This window comes from Sorex araneus, chromosome 6 (assembly GCF_027595985.1).
Source record: "Sorex araneus isolate mSorAra2 chromosome 6, mSorAra2.pri, whole genome shotgun sequence".
NCBI lineage: Eukaryota > Metazoa > Chordata > Mammalia > Eulipotyphla > Soricidae > Sorex > Sorex araneus.
The window spans coordinates 148,349,518-148,370,481 of NC_073307.1; the positions used below are offsets into that span (position 1 = coordinate 148,349,518).

The following is a 20,964-nucleotide window of genomic DNA, read 5'->3' on the forward strand; positions in this document are numbered from 1 at the left end:
TTAATATTTTGGGGCGCCAGGGCCATACCCCGCTCTGCTCGAGGATTACTCCCAGTTCTGTGCTCAGGGGTCACTCTTGGTGCATAGGGGACCATATGCAGTGCCAGGGCCAGCTGCATTCAAGGCCTGTGCCTTAACTCCTGTCCCTTTCTGCCCGTGTTCATTTCTTTTAAAGAAGGCAGATGTCCTGGGACACTGGGGAACTTTTCTGATGGGTGGACCTTCTAGAACAGCAAGCTCCTTCCTCCCCAAGGGGCCTGCTGCAGGGCTCAGGCTGGGGGCAGAGGGCAGGGGTTGCTCCCCCAGCAGATGGGGTTGTGGCTGGGCAGGGGGCTGGCTGCCCACTGGAATCCCAAACCCCACTCCAGGCATCTGTGTCTAGGTAACTGGGGGGCCGGGAAGGGCCATGGGGTGCAGGCCCTGTTGTCCTCCATCCCAGTAGCTGTCCCCTCCAGTGAAGAGTTGTGGGGTGGGGGTACACCCGTTCCTGCCAATGTTAGCGTCTCTTGACGTCAGGGTTCCACGCTGACTTCTGGCGTATCCCCGAGACAGAGCCCCGCCTCCAGCTGCTATAAAGGTCAAATGCCAGACGCCTTGGAAGCTCCGTGTGACTCAGGGTCTTTATTGCCTGTCGGTACCGTTGACACAGCCAGAAGGACCGCCCCCCTGCCATCCCCATGTTTCCCAGGCCCACCCACTTGTAGCCCCAAAGCTCTGAGAGCTGCCAGTGGGGTCTCCAACAGTGCAGCCTGCAGAGTCCTGGCTGCCCCCTCCCCTCCCCGCCAAACAAGGAAACCCCAAGGCACGCCTCTTCCGCCAGCAGGATCCGCCTCTGGGCTTCTGCACGCTTGAACGGGCATCCTCTGGCACCTGCCACACAGCACCCCGTGGCCATGCTGGACCAAAACCCTGCACGGTGCCACCTGCACACGCCCACCCACCCCCACCAACACCTTCCCAGCGGCTACCCCTGGACCCAGAATTTCTGAGTGGGGGTCTGGGCTACACACCTGTCATGCCAGGAGCTCGGTCACTGGGGCACTGTGGGAGAGAAGGAGCCGTGTCCTGCGGCTTGGACCTTACATACCACAAGGTGAAGCCCCCACCCTCTCGCACCCCGGCCCAGCTCAGGACGCGGAGGCCCCATCCCAGCGGGGGGGTCCCTGTCTCCTCACCTCGCACCTCCAGGCGGCACTCGCACTGCGCCTCGCCCTGCAGGTTGGTGGCGCGGCAGACGTAGACGCCCCCGTCGTAGGGGCAGGGCTTGCGGATCTCCAGGGTCAGCACCCCCTGCTTGCTGAACATGCGGAAACGGGCGTCCTCGCCCAGGTCCAGGCCGTTCTTCAGCCAGGAGATCTTGGGCTGTGTGGCATGGGGGCAGGAGGGGGGTGGCTTGGCCTCAGTCCCCGCGTGCCGCACCCGGGGCAGGGGGGTGGGGGCAGCCAAGACACCCACCGGTGATGAGGAAGCAAGGGGTCCCCCCGCCCCCCCCGCCGGGTTCCCTACCTTGGGGCTCCCGCGCACGGCACAGCAGAGGGTGGCGTTGTAACCGGCGATGACCGAGCGGTTCACCAGGGGGTGGGTGAAGCTGGGGGCCTCGGAGAAGTCCAGGTCCTTGTAGTTGGGTGGCTCGTAGGTGATGCCTGTGGGTGACAGGACTTCAGAGAGAGCCAGGCCACGCCAGGCTCCCCTCCCTGCACCCCTGGGAGTGTTGGGGGTGGGGCTCAGCACCTGGCCTGGGGATAAAGACGGGCTCCTTGGTGGTGGCAGCGCTGTCACTAGGCCCCACCATGTTGTGGCTGATGACCCGGAAGTAGTAGCCGTTGCCAATGATGAGCTCGGACACCACGCAGTGGGTGCGGCGGTAATGCTCCAAGACGGTGAACCACTCCTGGGGCACATGAAGGAAAGGGAGGGTTTGGGGGGGGAGGCCCTACTTCCTGCCAGGAGCTGGCATCAACACTCCAACTGTAGAGGGCACCAGAGATGGCAGGGAGGGGAGAGGCCTGTCCACTCTCAACTCAGAGCCAGGGTCCAGTGTGGCCCAGCCCGTGGGAAGGTATTAGGGTGCAGGGGTTGCAGCACCCCAACTCACCATGGTCTTCTTGTCGGCTTTCTGGACCGTGTAGCCCAGGATCTCCGTGTTGCCGTCGTCCTGGGGGGGCTTCCACTCCAGAGCCACATTGAAGCCCCAAGTCTCAGTGACCCGGATATCCTGCGGGGGGCTCGGCTTGTCTGCGGGAGAGAGACCCAGAGGGAAGGACCCGTCGCCCCACGCTGCCCGCAGCGACTGGGCAGGTGAGGGAGGCCCAGTCGGGGCACAGGGCACACACCGACGACCTGCAGGAGCAGCGTGGCCTTGTCCTCCATGCTCTCGATGCGCAGCGACACCTGGTAGGCGCCCGAGTGGGCGCGGCGGGCGGTGCGGATGAACAGGATGGTGTCCGTGGGGCTGTTGCGGATGCTCACGTCCTCCTCGGCCAGCGGCTGCCCCTCCTTGGTCCAGGTCACCTGGGGCCGGGGCTTGCCCTGCAGGGGGGACAGCTTGCCCAGAGCCTGGCTCCCCAGACCCCCAGCCTCCATGCCTCGGGGTCTGCTCGGCCCAAGACCGACCTGCCCCCCCCCGCCCCCAGGCATTGGCCCCTGTCCCACCTGGAAAGGAATGAGGATGTTCACAGTCTCCCCGACTTTCCTCTGGACGGTCTGGCGCAGGTGCCGGGGCAGCTGGAGCCGTGGTCGCTCTGTGGCAGGGAGAGGGCGGCTCAGCGAAGCCCCCACGTGCCCCCGTCCAGGGGCCTAGGCCGCAGGAGCACCCCGCCCTTCATCTCAAAGCGGGGTCCAGAATGCCGCCCCCCCTTGCTCAGCCCCAGACAGTTTACCCAGCTCCTACTTCCTCCCAGGCCTCCCCACGGAGCGCTCAGAGGCAGGGAGCAGAGAGGACAAGCAATTTGGTGGGCGTCACACGGCTGGGGCGTCACATCGCAGGCCAGGATGTGAATCTTTGACTTTGAGACCCCTTGGCCCCCTGCCGTTTCCTCCCCCCACACACACGTCTGCATCTGCCTCTTCACACCCTGAGAACCAGACCCTGCACCTCTGATCCTGGGAACAGAGGGGTGGAAAGTGGGTCCCCGGTGGGGGCCCCGACAGTCCTGAGTGCCTGGACAGGACCTGCCTGTGTGAGTTGAGACCCAGAGGCCAGCTCCGGGTCTCAGGTGACCCTGCTGCAGGACGGGGGAGGGGGCTGGGCATGAAGTGAGGCTCCCTCCTTCCTCAGGGCTCCCGGCTGAGGCCACTTGTGCTGGACCACGAGGACCACTCACGCAGTATCTCCTGCACTGTGACAGGCTCCTTGGTGGTGACGGGGGCCCCGGCCCCCGCCACATTGTGCGCCCGCACACGGAACAGCAGCCGGGCCCCCGTGGGCAGCTCCTTCACCAGCAAGGACGTGCGTTCCGTCAGCCCCTGCAGGGCCGACACCCACTCGGAGCCTACGGGTGCAGCAGGCAAGGTGACGGGTAGTGTCAGCGTCAGCAACCCCACCCCACCCCCTGCTCCCCACCGTCCGGCCTGGAGAGCCGGAGAGGGAGGGCTGGGCCACTCACCACCCTCCCGACAGTACTCCACGCTGTAGCCGTCCAGCCCGCCGGCTCCCACACGCTCTGGGGGCCGCCACTTGAGCGAAACGGTGGTGTCGGACACATCCTCCACCGCCAGATGGGTGGGTTCGCTGGGGGGCCCTGGGCAGAGGGGAGGCCAGAGGGGGGGGTCTGACAGAGCCTGTGATGCCAGGGGAAGCCCCTGCACTAGCCCAGTGGTCACACAGAGAGACCACCCCTCGGCTGCTTTCAGGGGCGCTAGGAAATCTACCCAGACCCAGCGTAGCTCTGTGTGACCGCCCCTGCCTGGCAAGTCTGATATGCCAATATGGACCCAGCACCACCTGATAACGCCAATGTGAAGCCCCCAACAGCGCTGCCCAGGGGTTCCCAGCAAGCAGCCAAGAGTGGGGAGTGCCGGACCTCTGGTCATCACAACCAGAGCTTGAAAAACAAGCTTGGAAAGACAGAGCTGGGTGGGCTGCAGAGTTAGGACAGCGGCAAGGTGTTTGCCCTGCACACAGCTGACCCGGTTCCATGCTCAGCACCACATACGGGCCCCTGAGCTCCTCCAGGAGTGAGCACAGGGCCCATTCAATCCCAGACACCACAGGGTCCACACGGCACACCAGATATGAGCCCAAAACCAGAAGGGGGGGGAAAAACAGTTGGGGAGGGGCAGGAGCCATAGGACATCGGGAAGGGTGTTTCCCTTGCACGCAGCTGACCTGGGTTTGGTTCCCGGCATCCCATATGGTTCCCTGAGCAAACTAAGAGTGATTCCTGAGTGCAGAACCAGGAAAAAGCCCTGAGCACTGCCAGGTGTGGCCCTAAAACAAGCCCCCAGAATACATGAGGGGCTGAGGATAGGACCCACATGGTAGAGTACCTCCTTTGCACATCTGCGACCCTGGGGTGTTCTTTTAGTTTTTTCAGGTTTTTGTTTTTTGGTTTTTTTTGGGTAGGGAACACCCAGTGGTGCCCAGGACTTCAGGACTTTCTTTCTGGGATCTGCACTCAGAAGTCACTCCTGGTCAGGGGACTCTGTAGGGTGCTGGGGATCAAACCCAGGTGGGCAGTGTGCAAGACTGGCACTTTAACCATTCTGTACCATTGCTCTGCCCTCAATTTTGTTTACTTACTTTTTTTTTTTTTTGCTTCTTGGGTCACACCCAGCAGTGCACAGAGGGTGACTCCTGGCTCTGCACTCAGGAGTTACTCCTGGCGGTGTTGGGGGACCATATGGGATGCTGGGAATCGAACCCGGGTCGGCCGGCAAGGCAAACGCCCTACCCGCTGTGCTATCGCTCCAGCCCCTCAATTTTGTTTTCTAAGGGAGAACCACACTCTTCAGGGGTGGAGGCCCCTGAAACGGCTCCTAGCAGACCTCAGGGAAGAGCTGACCAGCGGTGGTGCCCAAGGAAATTGCAGTGCCAGCGTGCACTTGACCCAGCAACAGCCAGGAGAAACGGTTTCCATCCCCATCTCACGGAGAGTAGAAAGGGAAGTGCGAGAACTCCCAGGTTCCGAGTGGCTACGATGGGGTGCAGGGCCAGGCCCCCAGCTCACCGATGGGCATGAAGGGCTGGGAGGCGGGGCTGGGCCGGGACATGCCGATGGCGTTGACGGCGTAGACGCGCATCTCGTACACCACGCCCTCGATCATGCGCCGGGCCTCATAGCGCCGCTCGCGCACCAGGTCGAAGTTGAGTCGCATCCAGCGGTAGCTCTTTTTCTTCTTGCGCTCTAGGATGTAGCCTGCGGAAAGGGGGTGGCAGCTCGGGTGGGGGACCCAGGACCCCAGGCCCCCCCTGCGCTTGCTGGCTCCACGTGCCCACGAGCTCACCCAGGATTGGCTGCCCGCCGTCGTAAGCCGGGGGTTCCCACTCCACCACACACGAATCCTCGCCCACGTTGCTTATCTTGGGGGCCGCTGGCGCATCTGGCACATCTGGGGATGGGAGTGAACGCAGATGAGTCTTGGCTGGGCTCAGGGCCAGCTTGCTTGTGCCCCCCCTCCACACACACACACCTCTCTCTGTCTCTCTGTCTCTCTGTCTCTCTCTCTCACACACACACACACCTAAAGCCTAAGCAATCTTTATTTTTGAAGAGCTTTCTTTTCTAAGTGTATTAAAATGTTTTTTATTTGGGATGGAGCGATAGCACAGCAGGTAGGGTGTTTGCCTGGCACATGGCCAACCCGGGTTCTATTCCTCCATCCCTCTCCAAGAGCCCAGCAAGCTACTGAGAGTATCTCACCCGCACAGCGGAGCCTGGCAAGCTACCCGTGGCATATTCGATATGCCAAAAACATTAACAACAAGTCTCACAATGGAGACCTTACTGGTGCCCGCTCCAGCAAATCGATGAGCAACGGGATGACAGTGATACAGTGACACAGTGATTTTGGTTTGGGGCCACACCCATTGGTGCTCAGGTCATTCTCCTGGCTCTGCACTTAAGGGTCACTCCTGATGGGCTTGGGAGACCATACAGGGTGCCGGAGATTAAACCCAGGATGGCCACTTGCAAAGCAAGCTCCCTACCTGCTGTATTTTTTTTTTCTTTTTGGGTCATACCCAGCGATGCTCAGGGGTTACTCCTGGCTTTGCACTCAGGAATTGCTCCTGGCAGTGCTTGGGGGACCATATGGGATGCCGGGGATCGAACCTGGGTCGGCCGCGTGCAAGGCAAACGCCCTACCCGCTGTGCTATCTCTCCGGCCCCTACCTGCTGTATTATTGCTCCACCCCAAAAGACAAAGACTTGGGGGAGGGCGTGGGGGAGAGGACACACCGGCAGTGCTCAGGCTTACTCCTGCCTCAGCACTCAAGGATCACTCCTGGCGGACTCACTCAAGGGACCCCGTGGGATGCCAGGGACCGAACCCAGGTCAGTCGGGAGCAAGACAAGTACCCTACCGGCTACACTGTCTCTGCAGCCCTTTTGGGGAAAACTTGCAGGTGCTGCTGATGTTGACTTGGTAGTGCAGGGAACGAAGGCATAACCTCGCATGTTAAGCAAATGCTCTACCGTGCAGTTAACCATCTCTCCGGAACACAGTTGTGATCAAAGCCCAGGCCTCCCCACTGCGCACGCGCGGCCAGGTCCGGGCCACCAACCCCCGCAGCCGCGAGGGCGCCCCCTGGTGTCCATTGAATGAATGACAAGGGCCGCGCCTCAGTCTTGGGGGTGGGGGGGGCCTCACCGATGACCTTGACGGTGAGGTTGACCTGGTCCTCGCCCACCGGGTTCTTCACGGTGACGATGTAGACGCCCTCGTCTTCCTTCTCCGCCCCCTCGACGGTGAAGATGCTGCGGTCCTTGGTGGTCTCCACCCGGACCCGACCCTCGGTCTCACACAGCACCTGCGGGCACCAGGGGCGTTGTGGGGAAAGGGGGCAAGTCGGACCCCAGCAGCGGCCGACCCCCGGCTCTGCAATGGGGAGCCGGGAAGAGAAGCGGCCCAGGGAGTCGGGAGGTGCAGCCTCGCCGCAGCGCCGAAACCTTCCGGGGTTTCAGCTCTAACGCCAACACTGTGGCCGAACGTAGACACTCTCCTAACTGCTCCGTGCCTCAGTTTCCACACCTTCCGAGTGGGACTGCCATGACCTCCCAGGGCACGGCTGGGAGGAAGCACGGAGTAAGAAGGAGGATGAGCACCGACCCCCAGCTGGAAAGTTCCCCCCCCCACCCCCAGACCCTTCTGCGAAGGCTGCACAGAGCCCAGGTGGGCTTGTCAGGGTGGGGCGGTGGGGGGCGAGGCTCTGCTGAGGTGTGACCCTCTGCACCCCACAGTGAATGCTGCGTACCAGCTCCGCTCACCTTCTTGTCAAACACCCAGTCCTCACTGGAGCCTGTGTCTGCGGGGGTTTCGGGGGGCGGCCCCGAGGCACCTTTACTCCCCTGAGGAGAGAACAGGTGGGGAGGAAGGGGCCGAGGAGGGCTCCCTACCACAGAGTCCCTGCTCCCACCCTTAAGCCGCACTGCAGTGTGGGGAGGGGATGGGGGCTCCCCACACCTGTGGGACCACCTTCTGCCAGATCACCGTGGGAGCAGGGTCGCCCGAGATGGGCACGTCCAGCCGCAACTTGTTGCCGGCCACAACCACGATGGTGTCCGGCGTGCGGCCAGGGCAGTCCAGGTGGATCTTGGGAGGTTCTGGGTGGAGGGGTGCACAGAGTTTTTTAAAAAAAAAAGGAGGGGCTGGAGCAATAGTACAGAGGGTAGGGCGTTTGCCTTGCATGCAGCCAACCCTGGTTTGATTCCCAGCATCCCATATGGTCCCCTGAGCATCGCCAGGAGTAATTCCTGAGTGCATGAGCCAGGAGTAACCCCTGTGCATCACCGGGTGCGATCCAAAAAGAAAACAAGAAAAAAAGGAGAAAGGGGCCTGGAACTCATGAGAGAGGGGGGCAAGGAAGGACCCCTGGTCTGGGCTTTGTAATCCACAAGCCTGAAGAAGCCTTCCCTGCCCGGCTCTGCCACAGCACACCCAGGCACCACGCGCCAGTCATGATCCAGGAGATTTTCCCCATCCTAGGGCATCACTCCCCCCGACAGGGAGAATGGGTCAGAGGGTCCCTGAGTGGAACATTTCTCAAACTGTGTTTGGGGACACTCCGAGGTTTTATCAGGAAAAATGACAGTTGGAGGGCAATGAAATGAGGACTCCCCAAATTCAGTCAGGGTAAGCTGTCTCCATGCCTCTCGGTGCTAAGGCAGCCCCTAAGCCTATAAGAGGTGTGGCGAAAGGGCCTGTGTTCCCCGGGCTGATTTGCCCCTCGTGCCTGTCTGTTCATGGCCTCAGCCAACACTACTGGCCTGAAGTTTGGGTATTGACACGCCTGATTAAGGTGGGATCCCAAAGCAGGAAAAACTTTCTCAAAGATGGAACTTTTGGGCCACACCCGGTGGTTCTCAGGGCTTACTCCTGGCTCTGTGCTCAGGGATCATTCCTGGCAGTGCTCAGGGGACCACATGGAATTCTGGGGATCAAACACGGGTTGGTTACATGCAAGGCAAGCACCCAACTGGCTGTACTATCACTCCAGCCCCTTGCTTGAAGGTGAAACTTAACCTCATAACTAAGGACATAGGAATAGAGGGTCTCACAGCCCCCTGCCCCTCCTCCCTTTCCTTTCATGCTGTAGAGGGAGGAGGAAATGGAGACTCAGAGTTTGTGTGTGGCAGAGTGGGGGGGGGGTCAAGCCCTGATTCTTCTTTCTGCAAGGGAAAGTGATGGGATAGGGAGTCGGGGTACTGCTAGGAGGTACAAGGGTCCCCAAACTCACCCTGCCTGGGCACAAAGTCGATCTTGACCTCTGCAAAACAAAGAAGAGCCAGTGGTCATGGTCTGGTGATGGGGGTACACAGCATCAGTCCCGCCACCCCCAGCCCTGCTCACCCATGAAGTGGAGCTTGGCAGACAGGTTGCAGGCGAAGCCCTCGGGCACGAAGCTGTAGTCAGCCTCGTCGGCAGGTGTCACATCGTCGATGGTCAGTTTGTGGACCCTGCCGAGCAGCACCAGCTTAGAGGACCCACGCCTCATGCTCCTGGCCTCCCCAACACCCAAGCCAGGTTTTGGGGGCAGGGGCAGGCTGGCTTTAAACGGGCTCATAAATGTTCGAGTGTTTTCTTGAATTTTTAAAATTTTTACAGCAGGGGGCACACCCAGTGGTGCTCAGAGCTTACTCCTGGCTGTGCGCTCAGGGATCACTCCTGCGGGCTCAGGTGGCCATGTAGAGTGCCAGAGATCAAACCTGAGCCACCTCTTGGTTCTGTTTCTTGAGGTTTTGTTTTTGCTTTTGCTTTTTTTTTTTTCTTTTTGGGTCACAGTCCGCAATGATCAAGGTTACGCCTGGCTCTGCACTCAGGAATTACTCCTGGCAGTGCTCAGAGGACCGTATTGGATGCCAGGGATCGAACCCAGGTGAGCCGTGTGCAAGCAAACGCCCTGCTCACTGTACTATCGCCTCTTGGAGTTGGGGCAGAGCTGGTCCCTCTAGTCCCCGTGAGTGGGGACAAGCACCAGAGCGAGGCGGCCAGGAGGAGGCCCCAGCCACCAGAACTGAGCCCCTGTGGGCTGCTACCCTGCTCATGAGTTGAGGGCCGCTTGTTTCTTGTTGCTTCTTCGTCTCTCATGGGCTCCCTCCCCCCATCTGTCTGTCTCTGTACATTTTTTTTCTTTCTCTTTCATTCTATTTCCTGTCTCCTCATCCATCCTCTCTCTGACCCTCATCCATCTCTGCCTCCTGCCACCTCTCTCTCTCCCTCTGTCCTTTTCTCTCCCTGGGTCTGAGCACTCACCGCCCGATGTGAGACACTTTGATGCGACTGTCAGGGACCAGCTCCTTCCCGTTCTTCAGCCACACGCCCCGCACGTTCTCGTCTGACACCTCGCACTTGAACACAGCCTGGTCTTTGGCGCCCACCGTCAAGTCGGCGATGCTCTGATACACCTCCAGCTTCTTCTCTGGGGGGCGGGCGTGGGGGTTGGGCTCGCATGGGGTGCAGGCCAGACACCAGCCACCCATGACCCTCGGGTGTGTGTGGGGTGCAGGCCGAACGGGGCACCCACCCAGGCCCCTCGGGTGTGTTTGGGGGATGGGGTTGGGGACAGCAGACGCTCCCAGATTTCTCTGAAGGCATCTCCAGAGCATCCCTGGGGACTGGCCATAGGAGACCAAAGAGCGCGTCCAAGGGACACGCCCCAGGTCTCAGGACCTGCTTCTTGGGCTTTGTGGGGGGGCTCACCCTGCACGATGAGCTCGGCCAGCGCCTGGCCTCCGCTGGTGCGCAGCGCGTAGTGGCCCGCGTCCTCCAGAGTGGCCTCGTTGATGATCAGGTGGTGTTTGCGGCCGTCCTTCTTGAACCGATACTTGAAGGTCTCCTCCCGCGTCAGCTCCACCCCGTCCTTGAGCCTGCGAGTGTGGGGAGCAGTGAGCATGCCACCTTAGGGACCCCCACCCCCGCCCCACCAAGCTCACGTCACACCACGCCCCCACCATGCCAAGCCCTGCACCACCAAGTCACACCACGCCCCATCATGCCAAAGCCATGCCCCTCTGAGCCACGTCCCACCAGGCTCCACCACGCCCCTCTGAGCCACGCTCCCACCAGGCCCCACCACGCCAAGCCACGCCCTCTGAGTCCAGCCCCACTATGCCAAGCCCCGCCCCACCGAGTCAAATCACTCCCCTCGGAGCCACGCCCACATAAGCCCCAACACCCCCAAACCCCGCCCCTCTGAGCCATGCCCACATAAACTCCAACACCCAAAACCCCGCCCCTCGGAGCCACGCCCACATAAGCCCCAACACCCCAAACCCCGCCCCTCGGAGCCACGCCCACATAAGCCCCAACACCCTAAACCCCGCCCCTCAGCCATGCCCGCCAAGTCACACTCCCAGTAAAGCCACACCCACGTGCCACGCCCCCTTCTGGCTCTCACCATTTGACTTGGGCCCCCTCCTCGGACACCTCGCACTCGAACTCCACCCTCTGCCCCACCATCACCAGCTGGTCCTCCAGGGGCCGCATGATCAGCACCGGGGGCTCTGTCCGGACAGGGCGTGTGTGTGTGAGGCCCTCAGCCCCGGGGGCCCCTCTCTCCCTGGGACAGGGTCCCCGGCCCACCTTTGACAAAGAGCTCGGTACTGCACTTCTCGCCGCCCACCACGCACTGGTAGGCCGCGTCGTCGGCCAGCGAGCACTGGCTGATGGTCAGCGTGCGCTTGTTGCCCACCGCCTCAAAGACGTACCTGCGGCAGGGCAGAGGCAGGGGGCCTCCGACTCAGCACCCCAGCCCCTCCCAGGGGGACCCCCACCCGCGCCTGTCAGGGGCTGGGCCTTCCTTACTTGCTGTGGATCCGAGGGGGTGATGCAGCGTCCCAGGGGAGCAGGCCCAAGAGCATTAACACCGGATGGAGAGTTGGACCCACGCCACAGAAACGGGAGAGTTGGAGAGAAGGGGTTCCAGCGCCCCACAGCAGGGGGCCAGCCCTCCACCCCAGGACCCCAGGACCCCAGGACCCGGCCTGCGCACCTGCCGCTCATCTGGATCTCCTGTCCATTCTTGAGCCACTTGATCTCGGCGTCGGGGTCAGCCAGCTCCACGCTCAGCCGGATCTTCTGGCCTTTGCCCACCTGGTAGGCGGGCTCCAGCTTCTTCTGAAAGGCTGACGCTGCTCCTCAGCCCCCAGCGCCCGCAGCCTGTGCTCCCTTCTGCCCCGTCTCCCTCCCCCTTTCTCTCTATGTCTCTCTACTGTTAACTACTTTTTTCTGTGGCTTTTTTATTTCCGGGGAGAGCCTCCCGAGCAGTGCTCAGATCCAGGGACCACATCCCTTGTGTGATGTCAGGCGGCTGTGCGGCTCTGATGGGCCAATGCTGGAGCGGGGAGGAGGGGGGGTGGGTCCCAGCAGTGCTCAGGGGGGTCTTTCCTGGGGACCTTGCACAGGCCAGGGACTCCCTCCAGTCCTTGGAGCTTTCTGCTCCACCCGCCTCAGTTCCTGTATGGGGGTCTCTGGGTTAACCTTTGCCCCCGTGCACCCAGGCTAACCTGGGCACCCCATAGGCTCCAGAGGGCGTAGCCTGGGGTCTGGGCCGAGCCCCTCCCTTCCCTCTGGCCTGCAGCCTCCCCTCTCGGGGGCTACCTGTGCTCTTCTTCTCGTCGCGCTTCATGCCCTTGAGGCGCTTGAGCATGCCGCGCAGATCCGTGACCCCGTGCTGGAAGGCGATGCGCTCGTACTCCGTGGGGGGCGCCTGCCGCAGGATCTCCCACACGTCCTCCTCCGCCGGAGCCTCCAGCTTCGCGTCCCTGCGCCCCACGCCCGGACCTCAGCGACCCCTCCAGAGGGAACTGCCGCCCCCTCTCCTCCTCTCCACACCTGGGGGGACTGACTGTGCCCCCAGCTCCCAGGGGCGAGGCCTCCCCCACCCTGAATAAGGGCTGTCTGGGGGCGGGACCCGGAACCCCCGCCGGCCAGTTTTAGGACTAAGTGTGGGGACCTGGGGCTGCCAAGGGGCTCCTGGCTGAAGTTGGGGGGACGGCACTCACCGTGGGGTCCGGAAACTGCTGCTCCAGGAGGGGCGGAGAGGCAGGGCAAGATATTAATGGGGGGATCCCCACAAAACTGAGTCCCTCCTCCCCATACTCACACCCCTCCATTTTGGGGGTTCCACCGTGTACCACACAGGGGGGGCAACCTGCGCCCTCCCAGCACTTGGGTCTTGTTTGCTCCCGCTGAGCCCCCACAGGTGGGTGACCCTGGTGGTCTGAGGCCTCCCCACTGAGTCACTGGAGCTCTGTCACCACCCTGGCAATCCCAGCGGGGTCCCCGGGTCCAGACTCACTCTCTGGGGAGACACAGCAGCAGCAGCCGCGACGTGATGGTGGGTGCCGGAGCGCGAAGGGGGGCACAGAGAGGACAGGGTCAGAAGGGCGGGGCAGGCAGTCAGGCCTCGGGGGCTTGAGGCTGGGCCCCCCTTCCCCCCGTGGCTGGGGACAGTGACCCAGGCTGACCTCTTTTTCAGCAGCGAGCTGAAGTCCAGAGTCCCCGCGTCCTCATGACTGTCACTGGTGAGAGGGACCCCGAGTGAGGCCAACAGGAAGGGGTTCGGGAGAGGGAGGGGCAGGGGGTGCACAAAGGGAGGGACACAGACTGGGGTGGGGGCCTGGTCTCATCCCCAGGCTGTGTTTTGGGAGAGGAGTGAGGGGGTACCTGGTCCTCCGGCCGCCTCCAGACAGGCTCCTGTGGGGGTGACACAAAGTTCCTCCCTTGCCAGGGCCTGCCCTGACCTCCCCACCTCACCTCTCCCCAGCAGAGACCCCCCTAAAGCAGCCCCAGGTCTGACCCCCATGCCACTCCCACCTTGATCCCCTGGCCTTCCCACTTACGTGCGGCGGAAAGCAGATCGGAGGTCCAGGTCGCCGGGGCCAATGGCCTCTGGGCTCGGAGAGGGGGCCGAGTGAGGGGGTGACCCCAGAGGAAGCCTGCCCAGGACCCTGCCCACCCAAGACTCCTCGGGATGGGTGTCTGCCCCAGGACCCCAGTTCCGGAGCCCTCCCAGGTCCAGGTCAAGTGGGGGCCCATTATGGTCCCCCAAAGTGGCTCAGTTCCCTGCCTGGTGCTGGGAATCTGAGACTCAAGATCGAGCACGCCCCAGCCCAACCCTGAGAACTTCCACGGGCTTCCGTATGCCAGACCCGCGCAGGCCTGGGCATCGGGAGATGGAGCCCAGCTCCGGGAACAGCCCCGGACCCTGCACCCAGGGCAGACCCCCCCGGGACCCTCACCGTGGACGGTGAGGTTAAAGTTGCAGCTGTCAAATTTGTCTTTGGTCGACACCTCGCAGCGGTAGCCTCCCGCAGAGGTGGTCTGGGCATCGGTGATGTGCAGCTCAAAGAGGTAGATCTGAGAGGGGTGGGGAGACGGGGAGGCTGGGGCGCTTCACCTCGAAAAGCAAAGGGGCGCGGTCTCCAACCTTCTCACCGGCTGGGCTCGCGTTAATAGAGAAAAGAGACACCGCACTGCCCTCTGCTGGCCTACCGTGGTAAAGGCTTCCCTCCGGAGGGGCCCATCACTCCTACCCAGCCCTCCTGGAGGACCGCCCCCCTGGATCTCCTGAAGAATGTTCTGGATAGTCATCCGTCCATCAAGAGCTCCACTCTCGGGGGCTGGAGTGATAGCACAGCGGGTAGGGTGTTTGCCTTGCACGCGGCCGACCCGGGTTCGATTCCCAGCATCCCATATGGTCCCCTGAGCACCGCCAGGGGTAGTTCCTGAGTGCAGAGCCAGGAGTGACCCCTGTGCATCGCCGGGTGTGACCCAAAAAGCAAAAAAAAAAAAAAGCTCCACTCTCGCTGTACTCCAGCTATAGTACAGCGGGGAGGGCTTTGCCCTGCACGCGGCTGACCCGGGATCGATTTCCAGCATCCCATATGGTCCCCTGAGCACCGCCAAGAGTGATTCCTGAGTGCAGAGCCAGGAGTTAAGCCCTGAGCATCGCCGAGAGTGATCCAAAAAAGACAAAAAAGAGCTCCACACTGTCGCTGGCTGGGGCTCCCCAGCTATGTGATGTCCCCGGACTTGCTGGGTCCTGGCCCCTCAAGCTTTATTCTGTGCTCTAAGCTCCCCGCCTCTGTGAACCTTCCCATGCTCCGTGCACATCCCAGCTCGCCCAACCTGCTTCCTGGGCTCTCTGTGTTGCTCCGTGCACCCTCTTTGTGCTTGCAGTCTCGTAGAGCACCCCCTATGCCGCCCTGTGGACCCCACCACACCACCGCCGCCTCCAGTCTCTCCCTTCTCATTTCCTAGAGTCCGGTTCCTGTGGACCCCTGTCCATGCCCCACCCAACCCTGTGTACATACCCTGCGCAGGGCCCTGTGAGCGCCCCTGTGCCCCATGCACACACACCTGCAGGGCCCGTGCACGCCCCCATGCCCTCGTGCACGCACCCCCCACACCCTAGTCCACAACCCCTATGCACACGCCCCACACTCCCCCCCTCCCTGTGCGCGCCTCTCTGCCCCGGGCGCGCTACCCTCAGGGCCTCATGCGCGCCCCTGTGCCCGCGCACGCGCCCCACAGGCCCACCTTGCTGGCGCGGTCGTAGCTGTCGTGCAGCTGCAGGTGCTGGCCCACCTTGCTGCTCAGGTCCACCCACTTGCCCTTGAACCACCTGACCAAGGGCGGTTTCAGGAGGCTGGCCCCCGCCACCCGGGCTGAGAAGGTGATGCTGCCGCCTGCAGGGAGGAAAGGGGTGCCGGGCTGAGCTGGGGGGAGGGGCCCTGCTGACACGGTGCCCCCAGCCCTCCCCAGCGCAGCTGTTCCACACTCACCCACGGTCACTTCGCCATCCTGTGGCCGCGTCACAAAGAGTCCGATGGGGTCCTCGGGGGCACTGGACTCATTGGGGGCACCCAGGCCGTCAGGGGCACCCATGCCATTGGGGGCACTGTGGCCATCTGGGGTGGCTGAGCTTGACCCTGGGGACAGAGGGCTTTGAGACCTGCCCGGGACACGGCCCCCTCGCCTCCCTGCGGGGTCAGCCCCGCTCACCTTCGGGCTGTGGGGCACCTCCAGCGGGCTCCGCTGTGGGGGCGGGGGCTTCTCCTGGGGCTGCAGGGGCCTCAGCCGTGGGGCCCGGGGCAGGGCTGGGCTCCGGCTCCGCCTTCTCTGCAGGGGATTGTGAGTCTGGAGCCCCTTCTAGCACTCAGCCCTCCCGTCCCCACAGAGCCACCCACACCCTGTGCATCGTCCAGGTGCCCCTGGGTCTCACTTCCCGCCCTCCCCCAGACCCCTTCATTCCCCAAGCACACACGCACGCACCCCTCCCTTCCTCTTTCCTCAGTGTCCCCAAATCCCAGATCCCGGATCGCCATCTGGGGCCCACAGTGAGGGACCTCCCTGGCCGGGAACTTGGCCGTGGAGCCGTGCGGATCGGCCGGGCCAGGCCAAGCACAGGGCTTGCACACAGGGTCTCGTGCTGGCCCTGGGTGCCCCTCACCGGAGCCTTCTTCGGGGCCCTTCTCCCCAGGAACCACACACACAGCCAGGGGAGCCTGGCCACCTCAGCCCATGTGGTGCCCCAGGCTTTGGACTCATGCCCTAGTGCTTACACACATTGATGTCATTTGAACCATCTTTCAGCCATCCTCCCCCCTCCCACCCCCCGAAATTTCTTTCTTTTTTTTTTTTTTGCTTTTTGGGTCACACCTGGCGATGCACAGGGGTTACTCTGACTCATGCACTCAGGAATTACTCCTGGCGATGCTCAGGGGACCATATGGGATGCTGGGAATCGAACCCAGGTTGGCCGCGTGCAAGGCAAACGCCCTACCCGCTGTGCTATTGCTCCAGCCCCACCAAGATTTCTTTTCTAGGAAGCATCCTTTTCAGATGTGATAGGGGTACTGGTGCAGGGGGTGGGGGAGGGGCTCAGAAAGAGTTCAAAGGTCACAAAGGAATGGCTGTGGGAACATGAGGGGACATCAGGACATTCGTTCTGCATCATTTTTGTGGGGCTTTTACAAGAGCCAGTTCCGGCATCCACTTTGAGGGTGCCTTGATTCACCCCTTGCTTCTCCCCTGTCCTGCCCCTGGGGTGACACCGGCCCCCAGTATCGCTCCCTCCCCACCTGGCCTGGATCTTGCGCCCTCCTCCCCCCAACTCCCAGGCTGAGGGGGCTTCCTGCGCACCAATCCCCCCCCTAGGGCTCCCCCTGGCGGCACACAGCCCACAGTCGCCAGCTGGCATACGTCTGTGACCCCACGGGGGTCTTGCTGTAGCGAAGAAGAGGCGAGAAGGTGAGAAAGCGGCTCCGAGTGCCCGGGGCCACGGGTGGAGAGGCAGAGGGCGGGTCCCGGCCCCAGAACTTAGCCTCCAGAAGGGCCCACCAGGGTCTCACCTGCCTCTGTGACCTTGAGGTCAAACTTGACCTTGGAGGTGCCGGCGATGACCGCATAGGAGCCCTGGTCGCCAGGGCCCACGTCCCGCACGGTGAGGGTGTGCCGGGTGCCCTCGGCGCTCACGCCGAACTTGTCACTGGCGCTGAGGTCGCTGCCGGCCCGCTGCCAACGCACCTTCACTCCCGCCCGCTCCGTCTCTGCCTCGAACACTGCCACACCGCCCGCCGCCACGGCCAGGGACCGCGGCTTCTTGCTGAAGGCTGAGACTGGGGGAGCACCGGAGCTGAGCCCACGGCCTGCAGCCCCCCTCCCCCGCCCCGTGCAGGGAGCCCCCCCCAATGCACCCTCCCTCCCTGCTCTAGTATGAGTGTGCCCGCTTCTCGGCTGAGCCCCGAGACCACCCAGCCCTGCTCCTCACCTCCCCACAAACCTTGACCGGGTATGTCCCCGGGCTGCCCCCCTGCCGGGAAGCCCAGCCCCCCACCTCTGTCCCCGCCATCTGGGGCCCACAATGAGGGACCAGGACTCTCTTGTCTGCTTGGATGGGGCTAAATTTGGCACCGCGAGCCTCGGGCTGAGATAAGGCCTGGGTGGCGGCTGGAGGCCAGATGCCTGACCGGGACCAGCTCGGGGTTGGGACCTGGGGACCTTCTCTGCCCTTGGCCCTGGCTCGGAGACCTCCTGGCCGTCCTCTCCTTGTCCCCATGGAGGCCATGGGGGCGGAGGGGACAGTCTCCTAAAGCAGGGACTCGTGCAGCTCGCTGCAAAAGAAGCAGCCCAAGCCCTCCACAGAAATGGGGAAACTGAGGCCTAGAGTGGGCTGGGATCTGGTTTCGAGCAGAGCCTCGTCAAAGGGAGGCCAAAGGAGACGAGGGAGGGGACAGGGACAATGGCCACCTGCACCCTGAGAGCGGTGCCGGCCTCGGACCCTTCTTGCCTGGTTCTCCCCCTCTCCATACCCCCCTCCCGCCCTGCATGGGAACAGGAAGGAGAAACAGTGAGAAAGGAGCCGGGAGGCTGGTCCCCCACCCCCAGCTGCCCTAGCTCCTGTTCTGGGGCCCGGCCACCTGGCCGCAGCCACCTCCTCACCACTGCCCCCAAGGCCCAGATGCCCCCGGCCCTTCCCGGGCCCTGCACTCCGCCTGGCCCAGGCCCGGCCTACCTGGCTTCTTCGTCGGCTCCGGCATCTTGAGAGAACACGCCCAGGCACAGGCACCCTGACGGGATCTGAGCAGGACCCCTCCTGTCCTATATAAGGCCTCCCCCCTCCCCAACACCCCTTATCTGCCTCCTGCCCGGCCAGTGGCTAAATATAGGCAAGTTCCAGAGAGCGATCTCAGGGGGTGGGGGATGCATTGTTCCGGCTGGGCCCGTCCCATTCCCCCCCCCCCAGGCCGAGCCTGAGAATACCCGGCCCCCAGGTCATGCGGCTGATTGTGTGGTGGGAGTGTGGGGGACCCCAGAGTCCGGAGGCTGTTCCCCTGGACACCTCCTTCCGGGGCTCCTGGACACGGCAGTCCCAGGGACACAGGTTCTGCCTCTCTCCGCTTCCCAGAACTTTTTGTTCTTCTTCCCTATAAACACGGCTAGTAGAGCAGCACGCGCAAAGGATGGGCTCCTAAGAAAGTGCTCAGCACAGACCTGGCCCGCTGGCCCCTTGCCTGTGTCCTCCTGCTCCCGAGCCTGGACCGGCCTGGAGCTACGTCCTGGGTACACCTGGTCCAGACCAGGTGGGGAGGGAGTGATACTGGGGGGCCGGTGTCACCCCAGGGGCAGGACAGGGGAGAAACAAGGGGTGAATCTCTCAAGGCACCCTCAAAGTGGATGCCGGAACTGGCTCTTGTAAAAGTCCCACAAAAATGGTGCAGAATGTCCTGATGTCCCTCCTGTTCCCAGAGCCGTTCCTTTGTGACCTTTGACCTCCTACTGCCCCCTCCCCCACCCCGTGCACCAACACCCCTATCACATCAGGGACACAGAGTGCCAAGCAGAGAGAGAGGCACGTTCCAAGCAGGACCTAAAGTCGGAGACGGTCACTGAGATCACGTTCAACGCCAGCATCCCGTTGTGCCCTGAGCACTGGGAGAAACCCCAGAACTCAGAGCTGGGAGGAGCCTCTGAGCACCCCCGTATGTAGCCCCCCCCAAGCATACAAAAAGACCCTGCAGCCCTCCGAACACCAGCTTTGTCCTCTCTGCCGAGCTCGCCACTTTTATTCAGCCCGAACCACGAGCCGGCTTTTTGTTGTTTTGTTTTGTTTTGGGCCACTCCCAGTGATGCTCGGGGCTGACTCCTGGCTCTGTGCTCGGGGATCATTCCTGGCAGGGCTTTGGGGACCACAGTGGGTGCCAGGGACCCACCCTGGGTTGGCTGCGTGCAAGGCAAGCGCCCTGCCCGCCGCTGAGCTCCGTTCCGTCTCGAGCCTGGGAGCTGCCGTGCGCCTGCCTGGGCAGCCTCAAGCCTGTGGGGCGAGCAGATGTGGGTGCTGGCGACAGAACTGGGTGACTCTCGGGGTCTGCAGGCTGCCCTGGGGAACCCCTCCCTCCCTGGCTGCTCTTGGAGGCAAGAAGCTCCCAGCTTGCACCCCCTCCTGTCCTGATGGGGAGTTGGGGCGCTCCCAGACCCCACGCCAAGGTCTGGCCTGGGGTCTTGTTAACTGGTTCTTTGAAAAGGCTTCGTGGCCCTGGAGAGTCCCAGGGCTCCACTCCCGCCCCTGGCGAGTTGAGCATGCCCATCGGGGTCTGGGTCACCCAGCTGGGGGTTAGTGGGTATGAGCGGCCCTTGGGACTGAGTGGCCTTGGGCACATGATGTTCCTTTCAGATGGGGCAATACCGGCCTTCTCTCTGCAAGGGTGGAGCTAGCCAACAGCCCGAGTTGTCACCTGTACCATCCCCATCACTGACAGGGCTAGGAGCTGAAGCTGATCAAGTCTCAGCCTCCTAGACGTGTGTGTGTGTGTGTGTGTGTGTGTGTGTGTGTGTGTGTAATAAGGGCCTTCCCAGTAATGTGGGGTGTCTGGGCACAAGTCCTGTTGAAACAGGCCTGACGGTTTGGTGCTTGGACTTCCCCAGCAGTGCGCAGTGACCGCCAGCACCTGGCAGTACTGAGGGACCAAGCGGAGACAGGAATCAAACTGGGTACCTCACGCAGGCCAGCTTTGTGGACATGTCCCTGGCACCCCCCTGTCACTGTCACTGTCACCCCGTTGTTCATCGATTTGCTCGAGCGGGCACCAGTAACGTCTCCATTGTGAGTCTTGTTGTTACTGTTTTTGGCATATCGAATATGCCACAGGGAGCTTGCCAGGCTCTGTCGTGTGGGCGGGATACTCTCGGTAGCTTGTCGGGCATTCCAAAAGGGGCGGAGGAATTGAACCTGGGTCAATAACATGCAAGGCAAACGCCCTACTCGCTGTGCTATCACTCCATTCGGCACCCCACTAAAGGCTTTTTTTTTTAGGGAGAGGGTCCCCAAGCAACGCTCAGGTGACCCTGAGGTCATTCTGGGGAGTAACTGGTGAAGTGCCCCCTGCGGTTTGGTGCTTGGGCTGGAGAGAGGACCCAGCTCAGGCTCCTGACCCGAGTTCTCTTCCCGGCTGAGCGTTGGAGGCTTTGAAGACACCATGTCCGGGGCTACAGAGGCAGCTCAGCATCCCGGGCCCCGGCTCGGCACGCAGGAAGCCTGTAATGCCGACAGTGACCCCCAGGCACATCTGAGTGTAGCCCCCAAGCCAAAATAAACGGCAGGAAAAGAAGGAGCAGGTGGGGGGGCTGGAGCGATAGCACAGCGGGTAGGGCGTTTGCCTTGCACGCGGCCGACCCGGGTTCGATTCCCAGCATCCCATATGGTCCCCTGAGCACCGCCGGGAGTAATTCCTGAGTGCAGAGCCAGGAGTCACCCCTGTGCATCGCCGGGTGTGACCCAAAAAAGCAAAAAAAAAAAAAAAA

At 62.5% G+C, this 20,964-nt stretch overlaps 1 protein-coding gene across 1 annotated transcript; it reads right to left on the bottom strand.

The window, feature by feature from the left end:
* Positions 1–720: 720 nt before the first annotated feature.
* Positions 721–18,269, bottom strand: MYBPC3 (myosin binding protein C3). The gene is made up of 34 exons (XM_055142315.1): positions 18,179–18,269; positions 17,016–17,282; positions 15,667–15,783; positions 15,447–15,593; positions 15,202–15,350; positions 13,902–14,019; positions 13,503–13,551; positions 13,327–13,356; positions 13,128–13,181; positions 12,663–12,683; positions 12,259–12,422; positions 11,651–11,783; positions 11,464–11,466; positions 11,242–11,366; positions 11,057–11,162; positions 10,360–10,526; positions 9,913–10,078; positions 9,010–9,116; positions 8,897–8,926; positions 7,624–7,763; positions 7,428–7,508; positions 6,811–6,970; positions 5,446–5,550; positions 5,169–5,357; positions 3,606–3,740; positions 3,324–3,491; positions 2,653–2,741; positions 2,334–2,529; positions 2,096–2,235; positions 1,732–1,891; positions 1,507–1,643; positions 1,176–1,362; positions 1,011–1,041; positions 721–870 (listed from the first exon to the last, which is right to left on the bottom strand). Exons 1-33 carry the CDS (start codon positions 18,201–18,203, stop codon positions 1,031–1,033), a joined length of 3,876 nt encoding a protein of 1,291 aa, XP_054998290.1. The 5' UTR covers positions 18,204–18,269; the 3' UTR covers positions 721–870; positions 1,011–1,030.
* Between the last annotated feature and the right edge of the window lie 2,695 nt (positions 18,270–20,964).